The 26,953-nt window shown below is 31.7% G+C and overlaps 1 protein-coding gene across 1 annotated transcript in view; it reads right to left on the bottom strand.

The window, feature by feature from the left end:
* LOC129981822 (storkhead-box protein 1-like) overlaps positions 1-25,268 on the bottom strand; it is a 92,812-nt gene extending 67,544 nt beyond the window's left edge. Inside the window, exon 1 of the mRNA XM_056092846.1 lies at positions 24,065-25,268. Coding sequence (XP_055948821.1) covers positions 24,065-24,395 — 331 coding nt within the window. The 5' untranslated portion in view covers positions 24,396-25,268. The remainder of the gene's footprint in view (positions 1-24,064) is intronic.
* Between the last annotated feature and the right edge of the window lie 1,685 nt (positions 25,269-26,953).

Below are 26,953 nucleotides of genomic sequence, written 5' to 3'. Positions count from 1 at the left end.
TGTCCTGATAGCATATGTAGCAAAACGTAATTTTTCGTACAAAGTAAAAAAAACAAAAAACAGTCTGAAGTAAAAATCGAACTTCCAGTTAAAAAATATTATAGAAAGGTAATGTTTTAGTTTTACTTTTGCCTTTATTTCCTTTTTTAACTCCTTCTTAATTGTATTTAATATCGTCCCAACGTCCATGACCATTAGAACAGCTACTCAAACACTGATAAGTATTGTTGCAAACTATGCTTTACACAATTCCTATTAATTTGCTAAGTTTTAAGAACAAATTTCGCGGAAATAAAACTGTACCGTTAAAAGGCTTACTTTTTAAATTTTTAAGTCGTGCAAAAAATATGTTTTGTAGATATCGATAAAATTTAATTTTTAAAAATTCAATTAATTTTTCATTAAAATTTTTAAAAATAATCCATTTTTAATGATGCAATCCAAGAAATAATTACGTATCAAATTGAGTAGATTTATATCCAATAGTCTGTCTCGTAGAGTGTTTAGAATGATTTTTGTATCATATATGCCGCATGATATAATTTACGAATAGTATTCAGGCTATAAACGTTATCGTTTTTAAAAAAGAACTTTCATCCTTTGATCATTTGAGCCTTTGTCTAGTATAAAACTTTGAGGTTCGCATCTCCTTTCTATTTCCAAAGAAACGGACAACTAAAATATACTTTTCGAAATGGAATAGATCGCAGTCATAATGATAGCTCATCTGTTGGCCAATAATCATTGCAGCTCAATTATTTTAATGGACTTAACAAAAAGGGTTCTGATTAACTACTTTGCAATATTTCCTTTCTCTGGTTGGGCCAGTTGCGCACATTCCCCGAGTGTTGCGACAGTGTTCAACTCTGAGCGAGAACAAAAGTTGAGTTTCAATGAGAATCTTTAAACAACAGAACAATGAGAGATGTTCATTTGTCCGAGGAAATCACGGAAGAAAGTAAAGATGCTCTCGAATGCATTGAAAGTGGGGATCCAAAAAATGGATTTCAAATGAACACATGTTTTTTAAATACCACGTATTTCATATTTGCAAAATTAATTTATGCTGCCATTTATTGGTCCAACCTCCATTGATGTTTGTACAGTCCGTCTGGAATAAACTGGTCTTTCTTCCGAAACTAATTGCATCGCACAATAAAACTGCAAGTACTTGTCGGTAGAGAAATATATTCCTTATAAAATTGCGAAGTACTCTTTCACTCTTAGAGGTCTCATCCACTTTAGAATTGCACCAATTCTATTTTTTTTTTAATATAAATATTCAATTTCGAATAAGTATCCAAATTCTCCAAGTCAAAATACTTCAAATAATACAAAATTTCTGAACATTGAGTAAACGACTGATGAATTATAAAAAATTAAAATTTTCGGTTCCTGGTATAAAAGGCTTTCGGAGTTTTTTTTTTTTTTTTTTCAACACATTTCAAGGCATAATTAATCTTTGACAATAAATCTTATCATACAGATAGACGAAATATACGATACGATATAAGATATGAATAATATCGTAACACTAATATAAGAAAAAAAAGTGACGTCTTTAAAAAAAATATTCTATGCAAGCATATTTTACATTTCTTTTGTTGTTGATTTTTAAGTTTTTAAATCAAAAGTGGAGTCAATACATAACATGGGCTAATTTGTTTCGATTGATCGGATTGATTCCTCGATTTGAAGAATGAAGGCTATTTCGGGGTGGACCGCAACATTTTTAGCAGTGGACAGATAACGGGAATGACACTCTTCCACTGAAAGTAATTTGGACTACCAGGTCTGTGGTTCAAATATAATGAATATTTTCTCATTTAAGTTTGATTCGCTTCAAAATTTGCTATAAGAAAAGAGCATCAAGAGTGTTAATAAACTGAAATGATCATTTTCCAAAATATGTCTCCGTAAACAGGATGGCAAGTAGATTATTTCATTCTTTTCTAGATTATATTAACTGCCTTTTTTTCCAACCAGGTCACTTCCAAGTAATGCCTGAAATTTCAAGTTATTTTTTTAAATAAAAAGATGCAATATAAAAAAATGTGTTGATTCAAAGATTACTATTGCAAACATTTTTGATGAGCAATTTACTGATTTGAAACATTTCTGAGTGATATATCTTTCCTATTTTCATATCCTTTTCCAAATCAATATAACCTCTAATATAATTATTCGGCCTTTTCTGCACGAACAGAAAAGATTCCGACTGAATGAATCGCCTTATTTTATAAAAACTTGACCGTCGGAAAAAATCATTCATCAAAGACGAGATAAGGTTTCTGGAACGCCAAACGATTCTGATAAGAAAAATTGTCTGGATGAATTATTGCTGCGAGAAAGAGAACGATTCTGTCCAACTTTCGCTTTCTCCTACTCATAATGCACTGGCAGAAAAAAAGTGGCAAGAATCACGAACACAATACCAGTTGTTTAATAAAAGGTCAGAATGCCCGTATCGAGATGGATGGAATTAGTGACTAGGTGAAGAGTTCGCATGAAATGATGGGAATTGATATTCAATAAACGAAATCTTCTGATGATACTAGAATTTTTTTTTTCAGAATAGCAAAAAAAGTCTTAATTCAGGTAGAAAATGAATAAATATTCATACTAAATTCGAAAAGTGAGTCATCATGTTAATCAGAGGGTCATTATACTCTAGTCATTGGCTACAAAATATTCAGAAGCAGTTGATGTTTTATTTTTACAAAAAGATACTCGAATATGATTAATGCAGCCTCATTTAGGAAAAGCGGACAGACGAATTCAGAAGGAATTCTGCTGAATGGATGGGTTTTTAACCTGTTAACATAAGTATTCAGAAAATTTTAATTTCGGGCTCATTTTCTTTTTTAACACAGTTTTTATAGATGCAAGTAATAAGATGCTTCAAAGATCATTATTTAATTTAATTACAGCACCTACTCTTCAAAATAATAATGTTTATTATATACCAAACTGTGAAAATGGGGATGAAGTAAAATAAAGTGGGCTATCGAACAGGAATGATGACATGAAAAGCTGTTCGTCTTCTTATTTCTTTCACATTATTCAATATTCATAAGCAAAAATTGTTAAGAAAATCGTCTCGAAGCATTTCGTTAAAATATGGCAAATAACTATTTTAAGCTAAATATCTTTTCATTTTTAGTTCTTTTAACATAATATCCCGTTAACATATCACAACAGTAATATTCAATAGTTACTGTTAAATCCTTCATTAATAAATGCTCCATTTTCCTGTTTAAGGAGCCCCTAGCATTCATTGCATGAGTATAATGTATGAGTGTTGATTTCAATATTCGTCTGTCTACTTATGTTCCAATTTTAAAATCATTGTGATTCTAATTATTATTCCATTGTCTGTAGGATGTGCACTCATTTTTATTGATAAAGAACGAAAATGAGCAGTAATATTGTGCTGATTAATATTCCTTCAAGAATTACGATAAAACTTCAAGACATTTATCTTATTTGCTTGAACAAAATAAAAAAGGTATTGCTTCAGTATGATATTAAACAATGAGTGGCAAACTCCATTTACACCATTTGGGAAAAAAGTACGATCACGATACTATTCAATTTGAGTGAAATACTTTATAAAAATATGACACTCCAAAATGTGCATCCTAATGTTTTTACAGTTCTCCACTTGAGTAAACACATAACTAAATAACATAAATGAACAACTTTACCATCATTGATATAACAGAAATCTAACTTTATTAATTTGTATCTCTTAATTTCGAATCTTCGTATCAATATAATTCATAAAAAATGCGAATAGGAAAATTAAATAAATATTTCTTCATTGTTCATATTGATTGTTAAAGTATAAAAACATCTCGAATGATTTCCATTTAATATTTTCTGACATTCCCGTTAAAATAAGAGAAGTAAGAGCAAAGTAATATCAATTGCTGCTGACATTCGAATCCAAATCCGAGATTTTCTATTTATTAAAGACGTGTTCATTGAAATCCGTTCTGATAATGCAGTCGAGATACTGTTGCCATAATTCCGTGTAACACAATTTAATTTTTATAATAAAATGAAATATTTCCACGGATTTTTAATCAGTGGAAATGCTTCATTTTATTATAAAGCCTGTTTGAGTTGAGAACTAATAAGTGATAAATAATTATAGTGCCAAAAATAATTACACATCGTCTTTCACATTAAAATGTAACGAGTAATGCTTTAAAACGAGGCAGGCGTGGGGGAAACAAGGTAATTCTTTAAATAGCTCGTGTAAATAAATCATTAACGTGTTTCTGCAATGAGTGTAAACAGGGTTTTATTTTTGCGATTTATTAATATTTTTACTTTGGTCACTAGCGACGTTTTTCTTTTTTTAGTCTTCCTTCAATATTTAACAACAAAACAGGTGCTGAAAAGAAGGACATTTCTCAGTTTTGTATAAAGAGCAACAGTACGCTTATTATGTAAACAGATATGCATATCTATAAATGAAAACAGCGCCCGTATGTCTACAGCGTCTCTCAGTGTGACAAAGCAGCCAATCAAGTACGCATTTGAACTCCTTTCTGTTCAACAAAATATATCCAAACTTCGATCAAATTATAAAAAGTACGAATGTTAAATCAAAATTTGTTGTAAAACACTCAAACAGAGGGACTTATAGATTCTTCGGAGGATTAGGTTCAGAATATTATGCGTGTCTATTCTTCTAATCATAAAATTAAATGCCTATTTTGTTCACATCCGAGCGATAGAATGTCCTACAATAGACTTCGTCGAAAATTTGACAAAATTCTGTAATTTTAGTAACAAATTTCCTCCGTCGCACTCGTTGCATTTTTTAGTTATTGCAGTCGCAGAAAAATCAACAAAATTCTTCTAGAAATGATAAATTCGTCAAAACTTTGAGATCAAATTTTTTGGTGAATGACGTATTTATCCGTTGTATACTTCGTAGAAAGTAAAATTTGTCTTAAATTCACATATGGAAAAGGAGAAACAGAATTGTGAAAGTGAAAGTAACGAAGTACAGCGACCGAGATGGCACCTCCCTCCGAAATCAGCTAATCTCTTAATTAAATTCACCCCCCCCCCCCAACATCTACACCCATCCTTTTACCCCCAAACATGGCGAGGGTGGAATAGAGAGGCTTCCCCTTCTCAGGAGAGACTTAAGAAGGGGGTGGGGTTGATGACGACCGTTTGGCGGGTGCCACCGGGATGGGTATCGATCCGAGGGGAAGGGTGCTCGCTCCCCGCCACTATTCGTAGCACGTGAAGCGCAGAATAACTTCTGGAAACAAACGAAAAAAAGGAAAGAAAACGGGAATGTAAGGGGGAATTCTCTCTTTTTTTTTTTTTTTTTTTTTTCGCTTTCGAATTATTTTTATATGTGGAATACCAGGACAGCCTTTCTAAAAGTCAGCCATTTGAAGCGTCAATAAAGACGGTTCGCGTCTTTGGGATTTTTGACTTTTTTCTGAGAAGGCGTCGTTTCAAAATTCTGTCAAATAGATATTTGCGGATAATTACGGTTAAAGTTGATTCTCTTAATCCTCAGATTAATCCTTTAGTTAATTTAAAAGCTCTGCAACTTCTGGTTTAATATTTTTTGGTGGAGATCTTTCCCAAATTTCCTTCAATATAAAGGCGTTAATGAGCATCTTGAGTCCTTCTCCCCGGATTGTTATAAATTAAGAATATTTTGAAACTAGCAATTACATACTTTGTGAAAATTTGTCCCAAATGCGATTGCTTTGTGATCGTAATTTATTATGTTTATTTACAATGCAATCGCTTTTTACGCCATGGATCCAAAACTGAAGACCCTAGAGATCATAAGGCAATGGAAGTCCCACTACCCACTCTTCCCACCTCCCAACTTCTAAAGCCAGAAATACTTTTATTGATTTTAATTCAATTTCTAATGAAGCAGTTTTAACAGCAGAATTTTGCATATTGAAAAAAACCAAACATTAAATTACTTATCAGTTGCAAGATACGTGTCATTTCAGTATATCAGGTGCAAAAAAAAAGTATGCAAAGATAAAATTTGAAATTATTTTATACGAAATAATAATAAAAATGACAAAAACTTTTAACACAATCTAAATTCTACTTAATTATAGCCAATTTTTTTTTTCATTATAAAACTACATATTCATAGCAACATATTATAAAATTTACAGAAGATAATTAATTATGGGTGTTGTTAGAATAACCTTCCAAAATTTAAACGACACTTTTTCATTTGAATAAGTTTCAAGTGTTTGGCTTTTATAAATTCAATGCATGTACTAAAGTAAAGTATTCTGAAAATATAGCAAAAAACCTCGAGGCTTTGGGACTCATAGGCAGATTTATTGATTGCAATTCGTTTTTCAATCGCATTCCCAAACAGAAAAACTTATTTTTAGGTTTGTCCCATATGAAATCTAATAGACTCAAAGTATTTCGTAACAATTAAAAAAAGACGCTTTTTCGGCGGCATAGTTAAAAATTAGAGAAGCCTCGGGAATGTTAATTTTCAATTCCTTTCATTGTTTATGAATTCAAAAACTAATGAACTAAATGAATGACTATTTGCTTTCTCAGCACTCTAAAATCCGCAAACAGAGCCTCTATAACCCTTATATTTCATTTTTATACTAATATCTTTTGTACAGCACAAAATTTATTTCAACTTGGCAATAGAATTAGAACTTACTGGATTTTATAATTGTTTCCGTTGGAGAGTTATTCTATCATTAGTTCACATGGTTGTTTATCAACAAATAAAGCAACTCATCCTTAAACTTCATCTAACTAAACTGCATCGCTGGAATGAACGATTGTAGCAGCTGCATTGCTCTATCTTCTCTTTAGCATAATAGATGGCAATGCCTAATTAGGAACGCATCCCATAGTGCATTGCGATTGTAAATAATGAGATGAGATGCTGTTCCGTTAAGGTGCGCGCGTGTTAATGTCTAGTCTTGCCTTCGTGTTTTGTGTTTGTTGGCGTAAAATGCGATCATTAAAGAAATGTTACCTAAAATATGCGTCCTCTTACTTCCACCACACGTTGATATTATATAATCGATGATGGAGCTTCACAAATAGGAGAGAATAAAGAAGGAATGCTCAATGCATATCTGGTTTATAAAATATGTGCATTGGAATTTATTAAAATGTCTTCTCCTTAAGAACATTTTTTAAGGGGAGGGGGTAAGTTTTCTCATTCATGTTTAACAAGAGTGACATTTCTTTACTGATGAAATATCTTTCATAGTATCATATCTTTCTAATTTCTATCTACAGAATTAGCAAAAAAAAAAAAAAAAAATTCCACGTTTTTGTAGACAATTTCTTTTTTAAGAAAAGATGTATTCGAGAAATGTGAGATGCATGCACGCATGTGTGTGTCTTTGAGTGAGGAGGTAACTCAAAAACACAACGAACTAAATGGAAAATACTTGGCAAAGGTTCCTACACCAAAACTATTCACTTTTATAAAATATAAAACTAGCCAGCCAGCTGGAAGTGTCATTTTTAAACTAATTCTTAATATGTTATAAATATCGGTCGCATTTATATGTAGGCAAATTATAATGGACATTATTAAAAATATTTTTTTCTAAAAAAATTAGTTAAAAGAAAAATTTTATAAATAACAACTCGATTCGTTAATTACGCATTTTTGTTAAAAATAAACAAAAATTACCAAAGTCAAAGCCGAAAGACACCAAAACTAGGATATAAAATAAAACGGTTCCAAACTGTCAATGAAAAATTATTAACGATACCAAATCGGCGAAGTTAGGATACTAAATTAATATCGCAAAAATGATGTTAGATTTGATTCCGCAGAATCAGAACTTGACGAATGTTGTTTCATCCAAAAGCACATCTGAGGATCTAGGGTCGGAATCTTGAAAGGGATCTCGGAGTGCAATAAATCGACCGACATGAAATCCAATGTCATCAAAGCACCGCTGCGTAAATGCGAATTCTGTTGTTGCTGCTTATGGTATTTGTCATAGACAAGTCCACTGACAAAGTCAGAGACTTTAAGCCGAGTTTTAGAGTCTTGTGTTTCAGTAACACCATCTAGGGCCAAGAGTACGTCTTAGCTACTAATGAATCACGGCCGCTTTCGCGGGGCGAACTTCATTCATACATTTCATTCACAGACCGTAATTTAGATCTGAATCAAAGAATGATCACCCCTGATCTAGTACCCCTAGAGGAATTGTCTCAACTTGGAAAACTTCGCGGATACGACAGATTTATACGTTAGCCAACCACCATGTACACGGGGAGTCTTCGGCCGGTGGGGTGCGAACTCACAACACAAGTGATGTGAATTCAACGCCTTACCAACCAGGCTATCCACGCCTGTGCGAATTCTGCTGTACTTTAAACTTGAAAGCGCGCCTTCCCACTTGTGTGGTGTAGCAGCCGGGAAAGAGATAGGGTCGTAATTTTCCGATGAAGGTCTCTTCATTTCATCACCAACCTGAGTGATCATTTTTAGCTCAAAATAGCAATCTTTAACTTTTAAATGGGACATAAGTCTAAGAAATTAAACCATGAGGACGTTCAGTATGGGAAACATACTCTTAAAAATGACATGAGGTCGACCTGCATTTCGAAAAGAGCAATCATGCCACTCGTGAAATAGGACACAATAACTCAGAATCCCGTTGTTGTTGTTTTTCACTTTCCAAGCTTTTTGTAAAGTGGTTTCTTTCCCAAAGACAAGAGTTTCTGAAGGGAAAAAAATCACGGCACGATTTTTGGAATAAAAGTGGGACGTTTTATTATTTCTAATTGAAAACAAAGAATGGCAAGATAAAACCAATACTACATTTAAATGAAATGTATGCCTATATTTGTAACATATACACAAGCTAGTTTTAATATTCTTCACATTTTTTTAAAAAGGATGGGTTACAAAAATGTTCAACATGAAAGAAAAGAGCTGTCAAACATCGGTTTCATGCAAATTCGGAAGAGAAATCGGAAATAATTGAAAGCGATGCTTTTGAAATCATTTATTGGGGTAAATGCCTAAAGGATATAAAGAAACTGTACCGTGAACAAGTACTTTCAGTACATTTAGTAAATAATTCAACAAAACTTCAAAAAGTAAATATTAGCAATTAATATCAAACACAAAAATTATTTTTTTTTAATTTCAAACAGTATTTAAATATAATCGGAAAATTGTCCGTAAGGGAAAAGGATCTCCGAAACAGCGCCAACATCGTTCATAGGAATTTTGGTATTTGCACCTTTTACTCAAAATTTAATAAAGCACAATTTGGCGGCTGAAGAAAATGCGAGTTAACCGCTTTACATTAAAGTATAAAAATCGCATTATTTCGAGTTTTCAACTCCAAATAATAATGAGAGGTTATCATATCTCAAGTTATCATGTCAAAACTTGAACTTTTTAAGCTAATAGCATTGAGTAAAACTTACCAGAGTTGATTCCTACTTTCAGGTCTAACATCGATGTGCTACAATCCTAATCTCGAAAGTAAACCTGTGCTTTTTGCTGCAGTATTTAGTACATATTTGATAAGACATACGGCAATAGTATAAAAAATTCTTATTATTTGTTAGTCTATCATTCTATGTTATTTAACTAGTTGTTTTTATCTAACGATGTAGCTCTAATTTTTTATGGTGCGTTTTTAATATGTTGCACAAATTGTTACATAAATTGTACTACAAACGATGCTCAAGTCGCATCAGATAAGGTTATGAGTTAGATAAATAATATATACCTTGTAATGCGCACTCTTACACATCTAAAGGTGTATATTATTTATAAAAAATAATCTTGTCCTTTATGATAAATGATGTGAAATTTGCTTTATTCTAATTTTTTAGATGACATCAGGATATTCCTAGAATTTTTTGGGGGGTGGGGAGAGGGGAAATGAATTAAAAAGTCGCGCAGTGATGATATATTGGCCTTCAGGGAAACAGACAGAAAATATAATATTCCTGGGTCAATATTGCATACTCGCCTTCTAGAACTAAATAAACATAATGAATGTCGAGAACGTAAGATTTGGCAAAGGTAATTGAGACAGAGCCAGGAAAGCATGTCCTGGCTTCAGAGATCAGAACATCAAATATACTTTTGTGATTTTTTTTAGCAGATGCTGAATATTATTTTGAATGGAGTCATTTTACAAAAAAAAAAGCAATTAAGGATGTGTTTCTTTCATCTGGTTCCTACATATTCTGAAGACTCTGCTTTTCTGAATGGCATCGATATTATTACCTTAAGATTTATTTATTGCATTCGAAACAGTGCATGCATTTAGAACTTCCTTCAAATAAATAACTGTAATATTCATAAACGTTGTGAATAAATATAAATGTGTCCTTTGTTTAATAAAACCTAAATTTTTAGATTTGTTCTCACAGGAAGCGTGTCTTAAGACTACTTTTATTACAAAGCTCATTGCCGAAACGCGCACTCTCATCTGATGATTTTAGAAAAAAGAAATGTTAAACCTCAATCAAGGTACGACCGTACAAACAGATTTTTGCAAGCTGTGTTTATCTTGACGATTTATAACACAATCAAAGCTCCTTCGCTTGTCGTGTGCCAAGGTGTCTCCGGAATGAATGTGAATTTGTAAATGAACTGAACGAAAAACTAGTTGTAGAACATTTATAAAAAGAAAATTTCCCATTCATATTTTTCGTAAGAAGGCTGTGAATTAAAATGATTAAACTTAACGGAAATGCGATTGCGAAGAATTAATTTTCAGATAAAAAGGAAGTATAATTACTTGCAGTTTGAAATGGATTGATGAAATTTACAGCTCGAGAATTATACTCGGTATCCGTTCTAACCGTTACCAAACAGTAGGGCTGGGAGCTGACGAAACTTCGTCATCGCAATATATCGTCCACCACATATCGATATTTTTCGATACATCGTGATACCATTATTTCTTTATAGCTATTATAAGTTATAAATAATATCTCTTAGCATACTGACTGATCAGAACGACTGCAAATAAAAAAGAAGCTTCAATTTATAAAATATAAATATTTTTTTCTTCTTTTGAATAAAAATAGTTAGAAAATAATTTTGATAAAACCCCTTTAATGAAAAAAGTCAATGCCAAAGTAATGTCTGCATGTTACAATTTATAACACTGCGTTTAAAATAAGTATTTCTTTTTATACATTGGAATATGACAGTATTTATAGAAATATTAACAAAAATTCTGTATAAAGTTGAAAAAAATGAAAAGCAACAAAAATAAACTCTAATCGGTAACCAAAACGAAATCGAAAACGCACATTGTGAATACCGATATACTGTATCCGGATTTATCGTGAACTATTATTCATGATCATGATTTTGACATATCGATATTTTTTGAAAACTGGCATCGAAATATCGATTTTTTTTCGATCAATAGAAAATCAGCACAGCCTTACCAAACAGCTCATTTCATAATCGTTCAAGATAGACATATACTTCTAACTGTAAAATTCTTTATATGATGTAAAGAATTGTACTTTACGCGGTTTGAATAAAAAAAAATGTACAATTGAAAAAAGGCGAAATTTAATTTTTTTTTAAACATCGCGCTCATTCCGATCCAATTATCTATACTTAGTAAAATAGTCTCGACATACTAATATTTATAAAATAATTCACACTTCTATAAGAACTTTGGAAACTATCAAAGTGCTGAAGTTTTAAATGCCACTGTTTCATCATTTAAATGGCTGCCGAGGGAAAAATGTGCAGATGGTGTTTCTTCGAATCATGTCTCTCCATTGATTTGATATACTTAATGAAATTCAAAATTTTATAACTAGGTCCATTTCAATCAAAGAAGAGTGGAACTTTTTTATTTAAAATGTTAATGAATCAAGAATATTCCACAAAATATTTTTTTATTTAATTTTTTTCACCATTTTAATTTTTAAGCTTTAATGACGCCAACAACATAAAATATAATTTAAGACATTTGCAGCATTTTTCTTATTGAAAGCATATGCCTATCCCTAACGATTTAGATATTAGGCACTGAACCACGGTTCTATAGAAATGCCAATCAAATTTATTTTAGACATAAAGAAAATATCACTTTGATTTAATTATAAATAATAGAAATTCGTCAGATTTTCCCGACGTCCGATTGGAAAGTATTCCTGTAAGCTGATCATTTCTAAAATGCCACAGATCTCAATATGCTGCACATCATTTTTTTTAAATCAACCTTCTGTAGAAAAAAATGTTATATTGTTACATGACAATAAGTTATTTTTAAGGGCTTATTTTTAAAGGGTCACTATTCTGTCCACAAAGTTGTATAAAAAATGTGTCATTCATAAGCAACAAAAATGGTTTCTATAACAAGAACATCACCCATTTGTACAATAGCTTTCTACAAGATAACACTTAGTGCAAGGCTTGATTTGATTATGATGCCATCATGCGACCTTCTACGGAGAGTTGGAAAATAAGAAATACAGGAATTTGGACCTTTTCCAAATGGGTAGAATGGATCTATACCCTTAAACTGTTAAAATACGACTTTCCTAATGGAATGAATCTATTTCTCCTCCCATTTTTCTATGGATGATTTCACTGTATTTGTATTCTATTACTCAATGTATCATGGTTACGTTTTAATTTATTGTGGGAAATGAAGAGGAAGAAATGCCCATTCGTTAAAAAGTGAACACAAAACTTATATTCAAAAATCTGAAAAGGAGGAAAACACATTCAAATAAAGGCAGCCATTTTTTTGGATTTCAAACAGAAGTGATATTAAAGGAAAAGGAAGCTATTCAATAACTTCGACTTTCTTCTATTCAATTTTGGTATTTGCATCATCTGCCATTCTCAAATTTTACGAATATTCATTACTTTATGAAATCTGTAAAAGTTCGATTTCTTGAGAACTGTGTTTGTTTTCACTTGATAAAGCTTATCAAACTGTATATAACTTATAAATGGATTAAATGCAAACATCTTTCAGAATATTTTTATAGGTAGCCTAGAGCTCTCTGCCTTCGAATTTGGACCTAGAGATACCGAATATGACAAGCAGTTATTCCTTACGTAAGTGGTATTAGCAAACAAAAGATTTTTTTTCAAAATTTTAATTAAATGTTTGATCCAATGACTAAAAATGGTGCAGGTTTTTTTCGATCATTTCGAAATATGTCATCTTCAAAACTCTGAATTCAGTTTTATTTTCATACAATTTGATTCCTAATTCTAATAACGTTTTGAAAATATTCTTAAATATACTACTTCATACTTTTTCACAGTTTTAGTTACTGCGTTTATACAGGCGCGCTTTGCTAGGACAAGAAATGCATTATTTTGTGTACAGTTATTATATCAGCATGAGTCAATTTTTCAAAAATGGTATAAACGCAAATGAATCAAATGCAACATATTATCATGCTCCGAAATGTCGCTCTAGACTTTCGAATCTCGATTTTTTTTATCATAAGGCAGAACTTGATGTTGTTTTGGTTTTGAGTTTTTGAAACCTGAAAATGCGCGCGCAGAAAATAAAAGGGCATTAGTCGTAAGAAGTCATCACCCGACGAAGATCAAGGAAGAAAACGGGAATCCACAGGAAACAGCAAGGAGGTTTCGTGCCCGAAAAGAGATGAAGGCACTTTAAATTTTTAACTTTTCTTTAATTCCATCCTGCGAGGGAAATTTATGTACAAGAAACGAGGACAAACTGACCTCCGTTTACAAGGGGTACAAGAACAGAAATACGTAAAGGAGACAGAAATATTCATCCCCAATGATCATACTGCGAGATTCTGATAGGGATTTCTTTACACGTGTCGATTTAGGAAAGAATGAAATAGGTATCTTTTGAAAGAATTCGCTTAGCTGGAAAGATTTTTATCCCTTCACTCGGAGTGTGGGAACTTGTCAATTTCAGCAATTTTATATCTCATGTAGCATTAATTAAATAAAAAAGGTGGAACTGGATCAGAACTTGAAAAAGAGAACATTTGAGCATGAAGTTAATGTAGCGAATGTGTGATGAGCGAGCATACAACCTGGGACCTTGTGGTTCGCAGCACAATAACATGACCACAATACAAAAGCAATTGCTCGTGTAGAGTAGTTGTTAACTGGCTTATAAGCTTTTCACCACATTAATATCAGTAAAATTATATATATATATATATATATATATATATATATATATATATATATATATATATATATATATATATATATATATATATATATATATATATATATATATATATATATAACATTATTTTGTTTGAAGCAGAATGCAGGTTTGACAAGCAGTGAAGAGACTTTGTATTTTTAATTTCGTTTTATTCTCTGATGATGGCAGGCATGATTATTTACAAGAAGGCGCAGTGCGGCACAAAAGCAGAAGTAAGAAAGAAAAGAAGGAACGAAACAAATGATCACTAGTCTTATATAACATGGGATTTCAGGCCACGTGCCAATTCAATACACGTGGTGACCTTTAACACCTTGGCAAGGGTACCGAAGGGATCACTTTCATTTAATACGTAGATTAATTGCGTAGTAATTTTTACATAGCTTCATATGTGGAATGAGATCAGGAAATAAGAGAATATTTTACTATGGGCTAAATTAAGATAAAGTTTTGGAAATTAATTTGGATTAAAATTATGAGTTATATATATATATATATATATATATATATATATATATATATATATATATATATATATATATATAATTCTTTTTGAGCAAATGAAACAATAAGTTGAGATTTTTAGGAGTAAAAAATTGCTCACCCAAAGCCCCCGCCCATCTCCGAAAGAATTTTTGAGATCAAACTATTTTTGATAGGTTCACCATTTACTTCCCCAGCGACAGACTTCATCGATCAGAAATCAAGCCCCAATCAGAACACCCTCCGTTCTCAAACAGAAACCTTAAAAAAAATAATAGTTGTCGTCTGCGACAAACGGAGGAGACGCAACAAACGATTTTCGAAGAGATTTATGGACGGGAAATTCCGCCGAGATGCTCACGGAGAGGATGTCCTCCCTGGAGAAGGGAAACAGTTACAATTTTTTCAGGTTCTAGCTTTGGAGATAATTGAATGTCATTCCACCAGAAACGCGGGATTCGGTGCTGCCAGTTTTTCCAATATTCCACAGAGTTCCAAAATCGGCAACGAAGAATGCTCTTCCGCTTTTTCTTTTAAATACCGCTTTGCATCAGGGGGTTCATTTCATGCAAAATTATAATCACGTGACACACATTAGTATGTATGTGATATTATAAACATGTGAGTGGAAGCATTTTAAAACGAAATGCTCTCGTTCTAAAAAGACAATAAAACAGCTTTCTTGCAGCTTTATAGTGATTTTTAAACTTTATTTTTAGTTTCATTTTGTTTTTGTTTTTATATCTGGCATGCTCAGTACTCTTATTAATCTTAGTAGAGCTCAGCTCTCAGTTCTCGCCATAAAATCCTTTTTTTTTTAAATAATAATAAGGAAAATCCATATTTCAAATCTATTTAGTTTTCGAGATTTCATTGTGTTGCTACCTTTTTTTTTTAACAATTTTACTTTCAATATTTAATTTTGTATTATTTTAATATAAGTTCATGAATTTAAAAGATTTATTCAGAAATGATGGCGAAATAATATTATAAAAACACTGATGATTAAACAAATATTGCTATTTGATGATTATGTTTTTAATCAGTGACCCATTCTGCAAATTACACCATGTGAAAATCCTTATGCACAAGATGATATAATGAACTCAAATGTGGGATGTGGATGTGCATTAGTGCCCTTTTGACTTACTGATACTAAATTTGACAACAACTATTTGGTCTTTTTTTCGCAATAACTTCTAAAATTATAATTTCACAAAAGTAAATTTTGCACCTTTTAAATTTTTTAAAAATTATCTTTAATAATACCAATTCATTTTTTTTGTCTAATTTCCAACAATTTATTACATTATTGCCCTGAAATTCAAACCAAAATGACGTCATCATTCAAATTTAATCAAACGTAAATCTTGTTTTTTTTTATCGTTGAAAACTAAAGAAGGATTCTGTTTAATATGTGTGTAGTTTACAAGACGAATAAAAAAAGGGAAGTTACAACATTGTGAAATTTAGAAGATAGATGAACCAGAAATTTATGTTTTTAATAACATTATGATGATATGGGGCAGATTTTCCATTTGAAAGTTTTATGAACACAATAAACAGAACTTAGGCAAGACAATGAAAATGACAGGTCTTTAATATAAGATAATTTTGTGGACTCATGGACATGAAGTTATATCTAAAAGATTTATCTGAAGTCAAATGCTAAACAGTATTCTAGGCGAACCAACTGGTCGCTAAAGGCAACTAGTAAAAAATGAATTTCACCAAGCAAAACGAAAAAGAAAATAAATTTCAGTTGAGTTCATATTAAATAATTGTCCTATTTTCTCCCAGCAAAATAAATCATATTCCAACTGAGTAGTAATTCAAACAAAAGAGTCCACACCACAACTTCTACGCGATCTCGATTTCGCTCCCAGAGAACATAAAGGCAGCAATTCAAAACCATTTTTTCTCAACAAATGGCCACTTTCGTCACCGGCTGAAGCAACATTTTTCGCCGATTGCGCGAAAAGATTTGTCTCTAGAGGGCGCCTTCACTTTCTTTCAGGTAAACGAAAATGTGGCAGCTGCAGAAGCTACAAATCATCTCAACCCGGCTGCTCGAGTATTGTTTTCACGCGATTCTACTTTCGAACGGTTGAAGCATCTTGATTGTTTTTTTGTTTTTCTGTCCATTCGTTGTGGCGAAGCATTGTTTGGAGAACAAGACACACGCAGATGTGCCGAAATAGTTGCAGATCTGAATGAGCGAGGGAGCGCGTTTTGTTTTTTGTCTCTTTCGATGAATGAAGACATGTTAGCACACTTTTCTGTTCCTGGTCAAGGTTTGGCAAACCATTGATAACTAGGAATGAGATACAGAGTCCCGTTTTTATATTCTTGAAGTTAGAATTTTTTTAAAAACATTTACATAAAGCAATGATTTAAAATCACGTTGTTTTGGTTAAAAATGATACATTTTTAAAAATTAAAAATGATTACTTTAATAAAGCTATTTTTGATTTAAAAATGTGTTTTGCTTCGTTTTAAATGCTGCGAATGTGTTGATACTAGATTGTTTTAATGGCTTCATAATTTAATATTTTATTTTAGCTTTGAACAAAAAAAGATAAATGCATGTTTGATATCTTATCAGTAGAATAATTAACGAGCTTTGTGTTTAATTATTTATTTATTAGTTTTATCTTAAGAAGTGTCAATAAAATTATTCAATGATTATAAAGAGATATTATTTCATCCTCTCCGATGGTTCAAGAATTTATCTAATCGTCATATACATTTCCAGCAATGTTGAGATTACCAGCGTAAGATCTAACCATTTGTATAGCAAGAGAAACGTCATGACATCGGCATTGAAGGACCACATTTCATGACCGGATTCTACGAAATTTCATCATTTTTGTACCATTCCAAATACTTGCTCCCAAATTGATATAGTATGGAAGTTTGATGATTGGGGCACTCACTTAGGTGCGGGTTGCGCCATCTGACCAAGGGCACATATTGCTAGCTACAAAAGTACTATAAAAATCATTAGACAAACTTAAAAAGTAGTTCAAGCATATGTAAATAAATCATTTTTGTCATAGAACGTGGAATGACATAGGCTGTTTGCCAATGATTATATAGAAAATAAAAAATAGTGCACAGCATAAATTAGATGGAATATGAATTCGTTATAGCACAGCATGATTGTCTAAATACTAACTTTCGAAATCCTTAGAGGGTGAGACAAAGGCGCGCCATTGTCGCGATGAAAAGGCTAAATGCTCACTCTTTATAGTTGATACTACATCCTATAACGCTACACACAATTTAAAATATTATTATTCGCGTAACTGAGATGCTGTTCATTTATACTCCACTTCATCCGATGTTTCCGTTTCTTTTTACTTCATTCACTGACAACGAGCTGCAAGTAAGTGGCTGTCGCTTTTTCATTTTAGACCTTCAACTCCATTTAGAAAATGATTGTTGTTTTAATAAGCATTCTCGATTAGAATGAACAAAAACCCTTGGAACAAGACTTGTAAAAAATGAATGAGGTGGTTTGAAATCTTAAGCTGGAGAGCTGTATGGAAAATTTGCCAAATAACTATTTTCTAATCGAATTTCTTAATTGTTACTTTTTAATTTTTTTTGATATATTTAATTAGAAGTCGCTAAAAAGTACGCTAACGAGAAAAACATTTTAAGAAATTCTACTCTAAAAGGGCCCAAAATAAACATTTAATCTTGAAAAATGTGTCATGGTTGCGTTTTGAATTTGTAATTTTTAAGTCAAATTCATCTATGTCATTTCATCCATGTAAAAAAAAAAACTCCACAATTCAAAAAAAATTTTAGTAATCTTTTTTCCATGATAACATTACAATACTTTTTCTTATGTTATTTTTCTGTATAAACAAAAAAGTAAAAATTTACTGTTAGTAATATGTTTAAGTAAGTTACTAAAAGTTTTATGTGTTATATGTTACATTAAAAGTTTTATATGTATATGTAAGTTACTAAAAAATTGCGAAAAAAATTATAGATAATTTTTTTTATTTCAATTAATTTACAATTTAATGAACTAAAAAGAATACTTAATTGCATATCTCATTTTTAACTATCTAATTAATCCATTGCTAAATAGTTGGCCTCAATGACATAGCCATAAATGTTTTTTTTTTTTTTAAAAAAAACTAAATACCATTACCTTTGCTCAATAAGAATTCATCCAATTTAAATCGGTTGTAATATCAATTACATTTATTATGTTAAAATATATATATATATTTTTCATTCTTGCAGAAAACTAGAAAATCATAAAATTTATTTTATGTATAAATTTTATTAAGTTTATAAAATTCTAGGTGAGATGAATTAGAAATTTATTTTGTTCAATTATTAATTTAAAAATGTTGTTCCCAATTCTTTTTCTACTTTTCACGTTCATTTTCCATAAAATTGTCTAAGTTTCAGAAACAACTATTTTTTTTAAAGTTTTATATTGGAATCAAATTTTAAAATCCAAACATTAATAAAAGAATTTTAATTGTTTTTATTGCGAAAAGTTTTGTTAGACCAAAAAGAAATTTTTGAAATAATTTAAAATAATTTCCACATATTCGCAAATATCTCTTCAATTTAGGCTGATAAAATAAAATTCTTCCATCGCTAATTTAAGAAGCATTTGTTTAAGAAGGAATGCTTTTTTTTTTTTGGATAAGAGTACAAAATATGATCCAAAATTTAATGACACTTTTTTCCATAGCAAAATTTGCTTTTATTGGTAGTGTTTTATTGATGATCAGGTATAGGTATTGACAGGTATTTTATTGATCAGGACTTCTCAAATTTGATCCTGGATTTCAACTATTTCTCTTAGATTGAAAAATTCCCAGATTTGGATTAAATATCCGGCTCAAAAAATGTTACTAATATTTTTTTTTTTATTTACAATGCCAAGATTTTGAAAATTTGTTCTGGATTGAAAAAGATATTCAAATTTGAATAAAGGTTCCCGGATTGTTTCGGAAATTATCAATAAGCAGCATGAATTTCGTTAAATCTAAGTTTTGAACAGAAAAAATTTCTCTTCCTACGAATGTCTTTAATGAAAGGAAGAGTATAAAACAAAATCATTTAAAGTCATTTACGACATATTTTAATGTCTTCCAAACTATCCTATTCATCTCAAAAAAATCACACTCTTATGATCAAAAACTGATATTTGAAGGGTGTAATACAATACTATTTTTGAGAAAATGGTCTTTAGCACTACATTTCGAAACAAACCAAAGCCTTCTCGAGCAATGGTAAAATATTTCAAGTTGTGTTCACGACAATTTAAAGGAAAAACATTTTAATAGCTCGCTCAATTTTGTTATCTTCTAAAACTCTAACTTTGAAAACAAATCTAAGTTGCAAATTAATTGAAACTCACCTTGTAAACCATCATACTTAAATAAGAGGGAGTGGACTCGATAAAATTTTATTGCATATTCTGTAATAAAAATGTTATCCTAACATAGAATTGTAGATCTTGGGCAAGACCATGAAAGCCATGAGTGTTCAGGCTCCCCCCCCCCCCTTCTTTTTTTTCTTAGAGTTCTAAGCATGAAAATCATGTGCTTCTTAATATACTAAAGCAAAATGATACTTGCATATTAATTGCATGGCATTGTAAAATAATAGCTAGGAAATATCGAATTTTGGCGTGAATCTTGGTTTTTACTGAATTTAAAGTGCGATATTTGGTGATTTTTTTTTTTTTTTTTTTTTTTTTTTTTTTTTTTTTTTTACTATTAATCGGTGTAAACAGGTAATCGAAAATCAAACATGCATTTTGGATACCTTTTTCTCAATTGACTAAAACCAAAATTTAACCTAGAGCTGTAATTAAGAAATTTCATTGATTTAAGTCTTTGCATTTTTGAATTATTCTGTTTACACTGAGGCAAACTAACAGACTGACAGACAGTGAGCCCTTTGACAGATTTGATACAAAATTCGATTAAAATCTACACTTTCGATGCTAAAGCTATGCACCAAATGTCACTTATCTAAGTTGTTACATTTTTTAATTATCGCGCTTGCATGAAAAATCAAAAAGTACCCTTTTCGGATTCGGCTCAAAATTTGATGTGGATCCACAATTTAAATGCCGAATGTGTGCATCAAATTTCATTTACCTAACTTCACGTTTTGTGATTAACGAGTTCTCTCGTATTCGGCCAGCCATGCAGTCAGACTTCCTCTGTAAACTCGGTGTTAGAATAAACCGAATTTCATCCATCTAGCTCAAAGTGGTTTTGCGTTATCGTGTTCGCATACAGACGTAAAGCGCGAGAGACAGGCATCATTCTAAAAAAAAAGTGTTTTCGGAAGAGGGTCTAAAACGTGATGATTCATAAAAATTTCTAGTTCGAACATTATTTTCTCTTACATTATATACTTCAGATGTTAGAAAATAAAAAAAAAATGGTTAGATATAATTTTAAACAATTTAATGAAAAGGTTAATCTAAAATTTAAAATTATGTCAATCCCTTTTTTTTTTAACTTTTAAGCTAGGTATTCTTTGGCCAGATGTCAAAGACGGTGAATTCCAATTTCAGATTCACCATTCTGGATAGTCCCGTTTCTTATATCTTGATAAATGGTTCACATGGATAAATAAATAGTTCATAAATATTTTAACTAAACTTTGGTTTCTGAAAAAATCCCACTCACTTTATTTTTTTAAACTCTGAATAGGATTATCCAAATAAGACCATCAGTTTGAAGGAAGTATAAGAATCAAACCAATTGTATTATTTATGCTTCTTTATATTCTCCTCCTATTTTTTAACTTATGTTTTCCTATATTATTCATTATTTTTGTTGTAATATTTTTAAAATACTATAAAACTCTCTCTAGCGGCCACCCGTTTTTCCATTCAACATCAGCTGGTCTGGAAGAAGGGAGTAATCGACGACGAAAAAAAACTGATTCTTACTTATTATTCCTGACATAGTGAATTTAAGACATACTTAATAAAAATTGAAATTTATATTGAGAGAAGAGGGTTGAAAGGAAAAAAAGAAAGATGACATTTATGTTTATTCGTGTATTTCATTATTTTTAAATAACTGTTTTCTAATTTCACTTTTTAATTAGAAAAGTAAATCTCTAACATTCGTCGGCAATTGTTGAGGAATGGGATATCATTTATTTTTCCCAAAGTCTGTTAAGCTCGGAGTTAAATTTACTTAATGCAAAATCAATATACTAGAGTAAATTTTTAAAAAAATCTTATGCATATTTCAGTATCAAAGTTTTGCGATTATTGCAAAAATAACTGTTTCCTTTCTGTTGAGGGTGAAATTCACCTTCCTCTTGACAGAGCGAAGAGACTTTCGGTGTTATTTCTAATTTATGTTTTCGTGCCTCCTTTTCTTCCCTCCCTCTACTTTTATTGGTAGGATCAAATTCAAGGAATGAAGGAATGAATTGCATTGAAGCCATAAAAGCTATCAATCCTGCTGCTGCTTAGAGACATCCGAGTGATCGTTCTTAAGAAGAAAAAAATAAAACACTTCAAAGCAAAAGATCTTCATAGCATTTTTGTTAGTTTTTCTTTCAAGAAAAAAAGTAGATATTTTTCAAGCAAATGTTTGATTTATAATTATTAATTAGTCTTAAATATAATCTCAAAGCTTTCAACACTTTCATTGCGAGGGAAAAGGGGAGGAAATAAATGTTAAGTGGATGAAATTAATCTCCTCTTTCATTATTTATGTCGGTTATTTTAAATAAAGCAGGTACAATATCTTCTATAACTTACATTCATCTATAACTTACATTCAGGCGATTTACAACGGTGAAAAGTTGTTTGCGGTCAATAATAAAGTTAAGAAACTTCTAGACAGCAATAAAACAAATCCAAGCGAAAATACTAAGCGGTGGGTGCACTAAGAAACCCTTAGGGAAAATAACACTTCTAAAAAAACTCCTAAATTTATTTATGTTTCACGATTTTATTTTCTTCGGGGATTTCAACGTATTTATTTTCAACGTTCAGCTTATTTGCGCTTTCTGGAGAAAAAAAATGCAAATCACTATAGTCAATCGTTCATGGGGCCAATTTCTTCGCCAATTTTGCGAATAAAATATGTGTCCCTATTTAATACTAAAATCCATTGCGCATATTCCAAAAAAGAAAATGGCCTTGACTTCACAGAATAGCATGATATGATATACAGTACATGCCGGAATATCCGATTCGCGATTATCTAGCTTCCAAATTATTCGCTCTTGCTTTCTTGTGTCGGAATGAAATGAGAAAGACAGGCATTGATTGCATTGACAACATTGCTAAGGAATTGGAAGAGGGCGTCTGCTACGATTCCCTTACGTATCATATGCAAAATATAAGTTGAGACAGGAAAAGAGCGGCGTTCTGCTTGTTGTTCATTATTTCATCAGTGTGTAACGGACCTCAATTGCTGCCGCTGCTCCGGATTATAATTGCACAGTACGTACAGTATTCATTAATTGTTCTTGGGGTATGCTTAATGTTTCTTTTTAAGTGTACCACAGTGATGATTTGAAAATTAGTGATAACCGGAAAAAAAAAAGTTGCAATGACTATGGTGGAGAAATTGCGTGTTATACAGCGACTAGACTCTAGTGTAACAGCAAAAATAGGCAACTGCTTCTATGATTCACAGGGCCGTGTTCACATTCTACTTGACTTGAGATACATGGAGGGATAAGTACAAAATAAGAAGTAAGAAAATATGTATTATAACAGTGAGTTTGGGTATGAAAACTTTTCTTTCTGGTTTTGGTGCAAAGAAATAAATTCATAAAACTCCGGCCAATCTGGATTATTTGTTATCCGGCCTATCGTTCCATCACATTAGGCCAGATACTCGGGAGTGTATTGTAATTGGGATGTTAGAAATAAGATTTTTCCCGGTGACTTTAACTTCACTGTCATTGACTTCTTTATAACGGTGCTTAAAACAGCTATTAAGCTATTATTTAAGCTTATTTCTTACTTATTTACAGCAGTGAACTGTTAGATTTTATTGATGTCGGACTAACTGCTATAAGATTTATAAATTCAATAAAAGTAATTTTTTAAATAAAATTTAAATTAATTCTATTAAAAATGTGTTAATCCAATTCCAATTTACAAATTTCAAAAGAGCATTTTCTTTCTTATTTCATTCGTATTATTATATTAATGCACTTTATTTTTTTTCTGGGAAAAGTGAAATTAGAGAATCTTGGCATACAATGGATTAATTTGCAGCAAAATGTTAATTTCCGTTATTTTTAAATCACCAAAACGAGAAACGCTTATTATTCTCCTCATTAGCGTCAAGAGCATCATTTGCACTGATTATAAGAGAACAGAAGGGGAAGATACTCACCTAGTCTTCCAATCGAGTATCCTTTGGGAGGCCGGAGAACTCTACGGGCCCAGGCCGATCGAACCACCTCCAGAGCGAAATCGGTCCCCGAGATGAGAAGGGTACTGGGCACGAGGCAGCCCCGGTACTCCAGGCTGGCCACACTCCTGGTCAAGCACGCATTCCAGAAACACATGGAGTTCTGCTGCAGAAAATCAGCGAAGATGCAATGTCCGTCCTCCGGCTGCTTGGTGGCATCGCTGTGGATCTTCTGCAACACCAGGGCGATGCAGCAGCGACTTATGAGCACGTGCCTCTTGCTGGGGTCCGACAACGACTGTTTCGAACTCATGGAAGAGCAACTCGCATGCCTTTCAAGAGAGAGCTGAAGGTGGCATTAGAGGCAACGCGATGGCGAGTTTTTCTATTGGATATCCACCGAGTATTGAAAGGAAGTCAAGGAAACAAACACCAACTTTCATTTCAGCACCATTATATACTAAAACTGTTTTAAATTAGAATTTCCTTGGAAGTTTCGAAATGCGAATGAAAAGTGAGTTCACGTTTCTTTCATTCTACAGGTGCACTGATTACCTGCTGAATGTTTAAGAATTTGATGGCATTGCTCTAAATTATTTTTACAGGCCGTGAGAAAAAAATTTAAAAAATTACTTTCCAAGTAACGATATTTATCAAAAAAAGAGCAGTTTATTCATTTATCGTTCCACATTACGACATGAAGTAATCCTGTAGTAGTAAAATCTGAATTTCTCAACCTCACGATGAACAAGTAATTCGAATTGTTAAGGCAACAAAATTAATAATGCTAGATGAGTTCAACAAATTAATGTTATAAAATTTAAGCTGTGGTAACAAATTTGTAGAAAAATTTCCCATTTATTGCTCATATTTTTAATAAAATGCGATGTATCCTTTTAACTCAGATATCTTATATGAAGCACAACCATTTTCTCAAATTCGAATCATAAAAATAGAGTTGAAAAGCTTTCTGTCTCCGAAGAAAAAAAACTTCGCATCATCTAATGTTACAATGGCACAGCACATTAAAATATCAATCATATCTTTGAGGAGTAAAATCGGGAAAGAACGCATCACTTTCCGAAGAGCACATAGGGACTCCCCAACCAAGAGCAGCGTCTTCACTGGCCATACTGCTTCCTGTTTCGTTTCTCCAGTGTTTCGGTTTCGCTATCGTTCCCTTGGCGGTTTGGCGGCGGAGAGTTGGCGACCGCGTTTTGATGGTCTGGATACGCTTCTTCATTCAAAGGCAATCATTAAGTTAATCCGCGCTTTATTCCCTCCGGCGATGATGAATGGGCATCGGGCCTCTTTATTCCTCTCTCTGTGAGTGAGACAACAATTAATCCTTTACGCTTTGAAAAGAAAGAAACTAAATGCTGTTGTGTTAACGTTATCTAAGATTCAGTTCACTTAATACTAGATATGATAACATCCAATCAGATTTAGATTTTCTTTTCTAGTGGAAAAGAAAGTACGGTGAGTGATCCATTAAGGAACGTAAACCGTTCGAAGGCAACGTTCATTATCCGAATTGCTTTTAATAGAACATTAATTTATCTATTATTTTTATACGAACTTGATTCATTCGCTCTGGAATTCCATGAAAATTCATAATATATTATATGGTTCTTTGTTACTTTCATTTCTATTTGACAAAAATAATAATAATTTTACACGCGATTGAAGAAAAATAATTCATGTTTACTTTAATATCTATCTTTACATGAAGATCGTAATAGATCACTTGTGTCTTTATATTCCTTATCAAGCACAAAAAACGATGTAATAACTTCTATTTTCTTATTAAAAGAAATAGAAGTAGAATAATATAGAATTGAATAACACAAAAAATTGACACATGATTTGAATCGAATTAATCTTTAGTAATTTTTTTAAAGAATAGAGCGATTTCAAAGAATATTCATTTTTTTTATTGCAGTTTTCCCATTGTATTTAAAAACGGATCTAGGATTAAACTTTTTAAATAAAGGTTTAGATGATTCCGCTGTATGACCATTTTATGAGTACTGGACACAATGTAAAGCATATCAATAATGAATGTTGTTTCATAGAAGTAAGAAGGAGCTAAAGACAGGACTTTTTATAATTTAGGGAATAACCTTAATTTGGAATTGAATAGATAAGAAATAGTTGGCTTCCCATTCTGAAGAGCTTCTTAAAACATATTAATCTCCTTTTCGTTCACGTAAGTTTTTGCAAATCCCAGCAATAATCGAACTCTCAGGTCTGATTCATTACTATTTGGCGTTTTAAATCCTTTCTCTCAAAAAATAGGCTTTTCCAGTTATTCGAAATGGAATTATAAAAAATGAAAGTGTTCTTCCCTAAAATTTTTCATATAAGAAAGTGTGTTAAGGTGTGTGCCCTTTGTGTTAAGGTAAATCACAAAGCCAAAAAAAATCAATACACATTTTTTTAAAAAATACGTACTTTTTTCTCAGTAACAAAGAATCAATATTTCTTTCCCCTCACGTTGTTGCAAAATTTGGAAACAGCTCTATAGTTTTTATGAACAAATCATGTACTTAATTTTCTTCTCCAAGCTCATTGCGAGTTTGATTGCAAGTATTTACATACCCACAGCAGGGTACACAATGGAATGTGCAATGTATCTCACAATGGATTTTTTTTTTAATTTTCATGCACAACATCCAATTTGATACGAAGGCTGTGCATCAAATTTCATCTTTTTATCTCTCGCCGTTCTTGAGTTGTTGTATTCATATACAAACATAAATATTTTCATAAATGGTTTTTCTCTTCCTTAAGTGGTAAGAGATAAACGTGGAAATTCAACAAGCTTTTGATATCAAGATGATGCGATGATGTCTTCTGATGCGAGTACTG

The sequence above is a fragment of the Argiope bruennichi genome, chromosome 8 (assembly GCF_947563725.1).
Source record: "Argiope bruennichi chromosome 8, qqArgBrue1.1, whole genome shotgun sequence".
In the NCBI taxonomy this organism is placed as follows: domain Eukaryota; kingdom Metazoa; phylum Arthropoda; class Arachnida; order Araneae; family Araneidae; genus Argiope; species Argiope bruennichi.
Note: the sequence above shows the minus strand (reverse complement) of the source record. Positions and strands in the feature narration are given on the sequence as shown.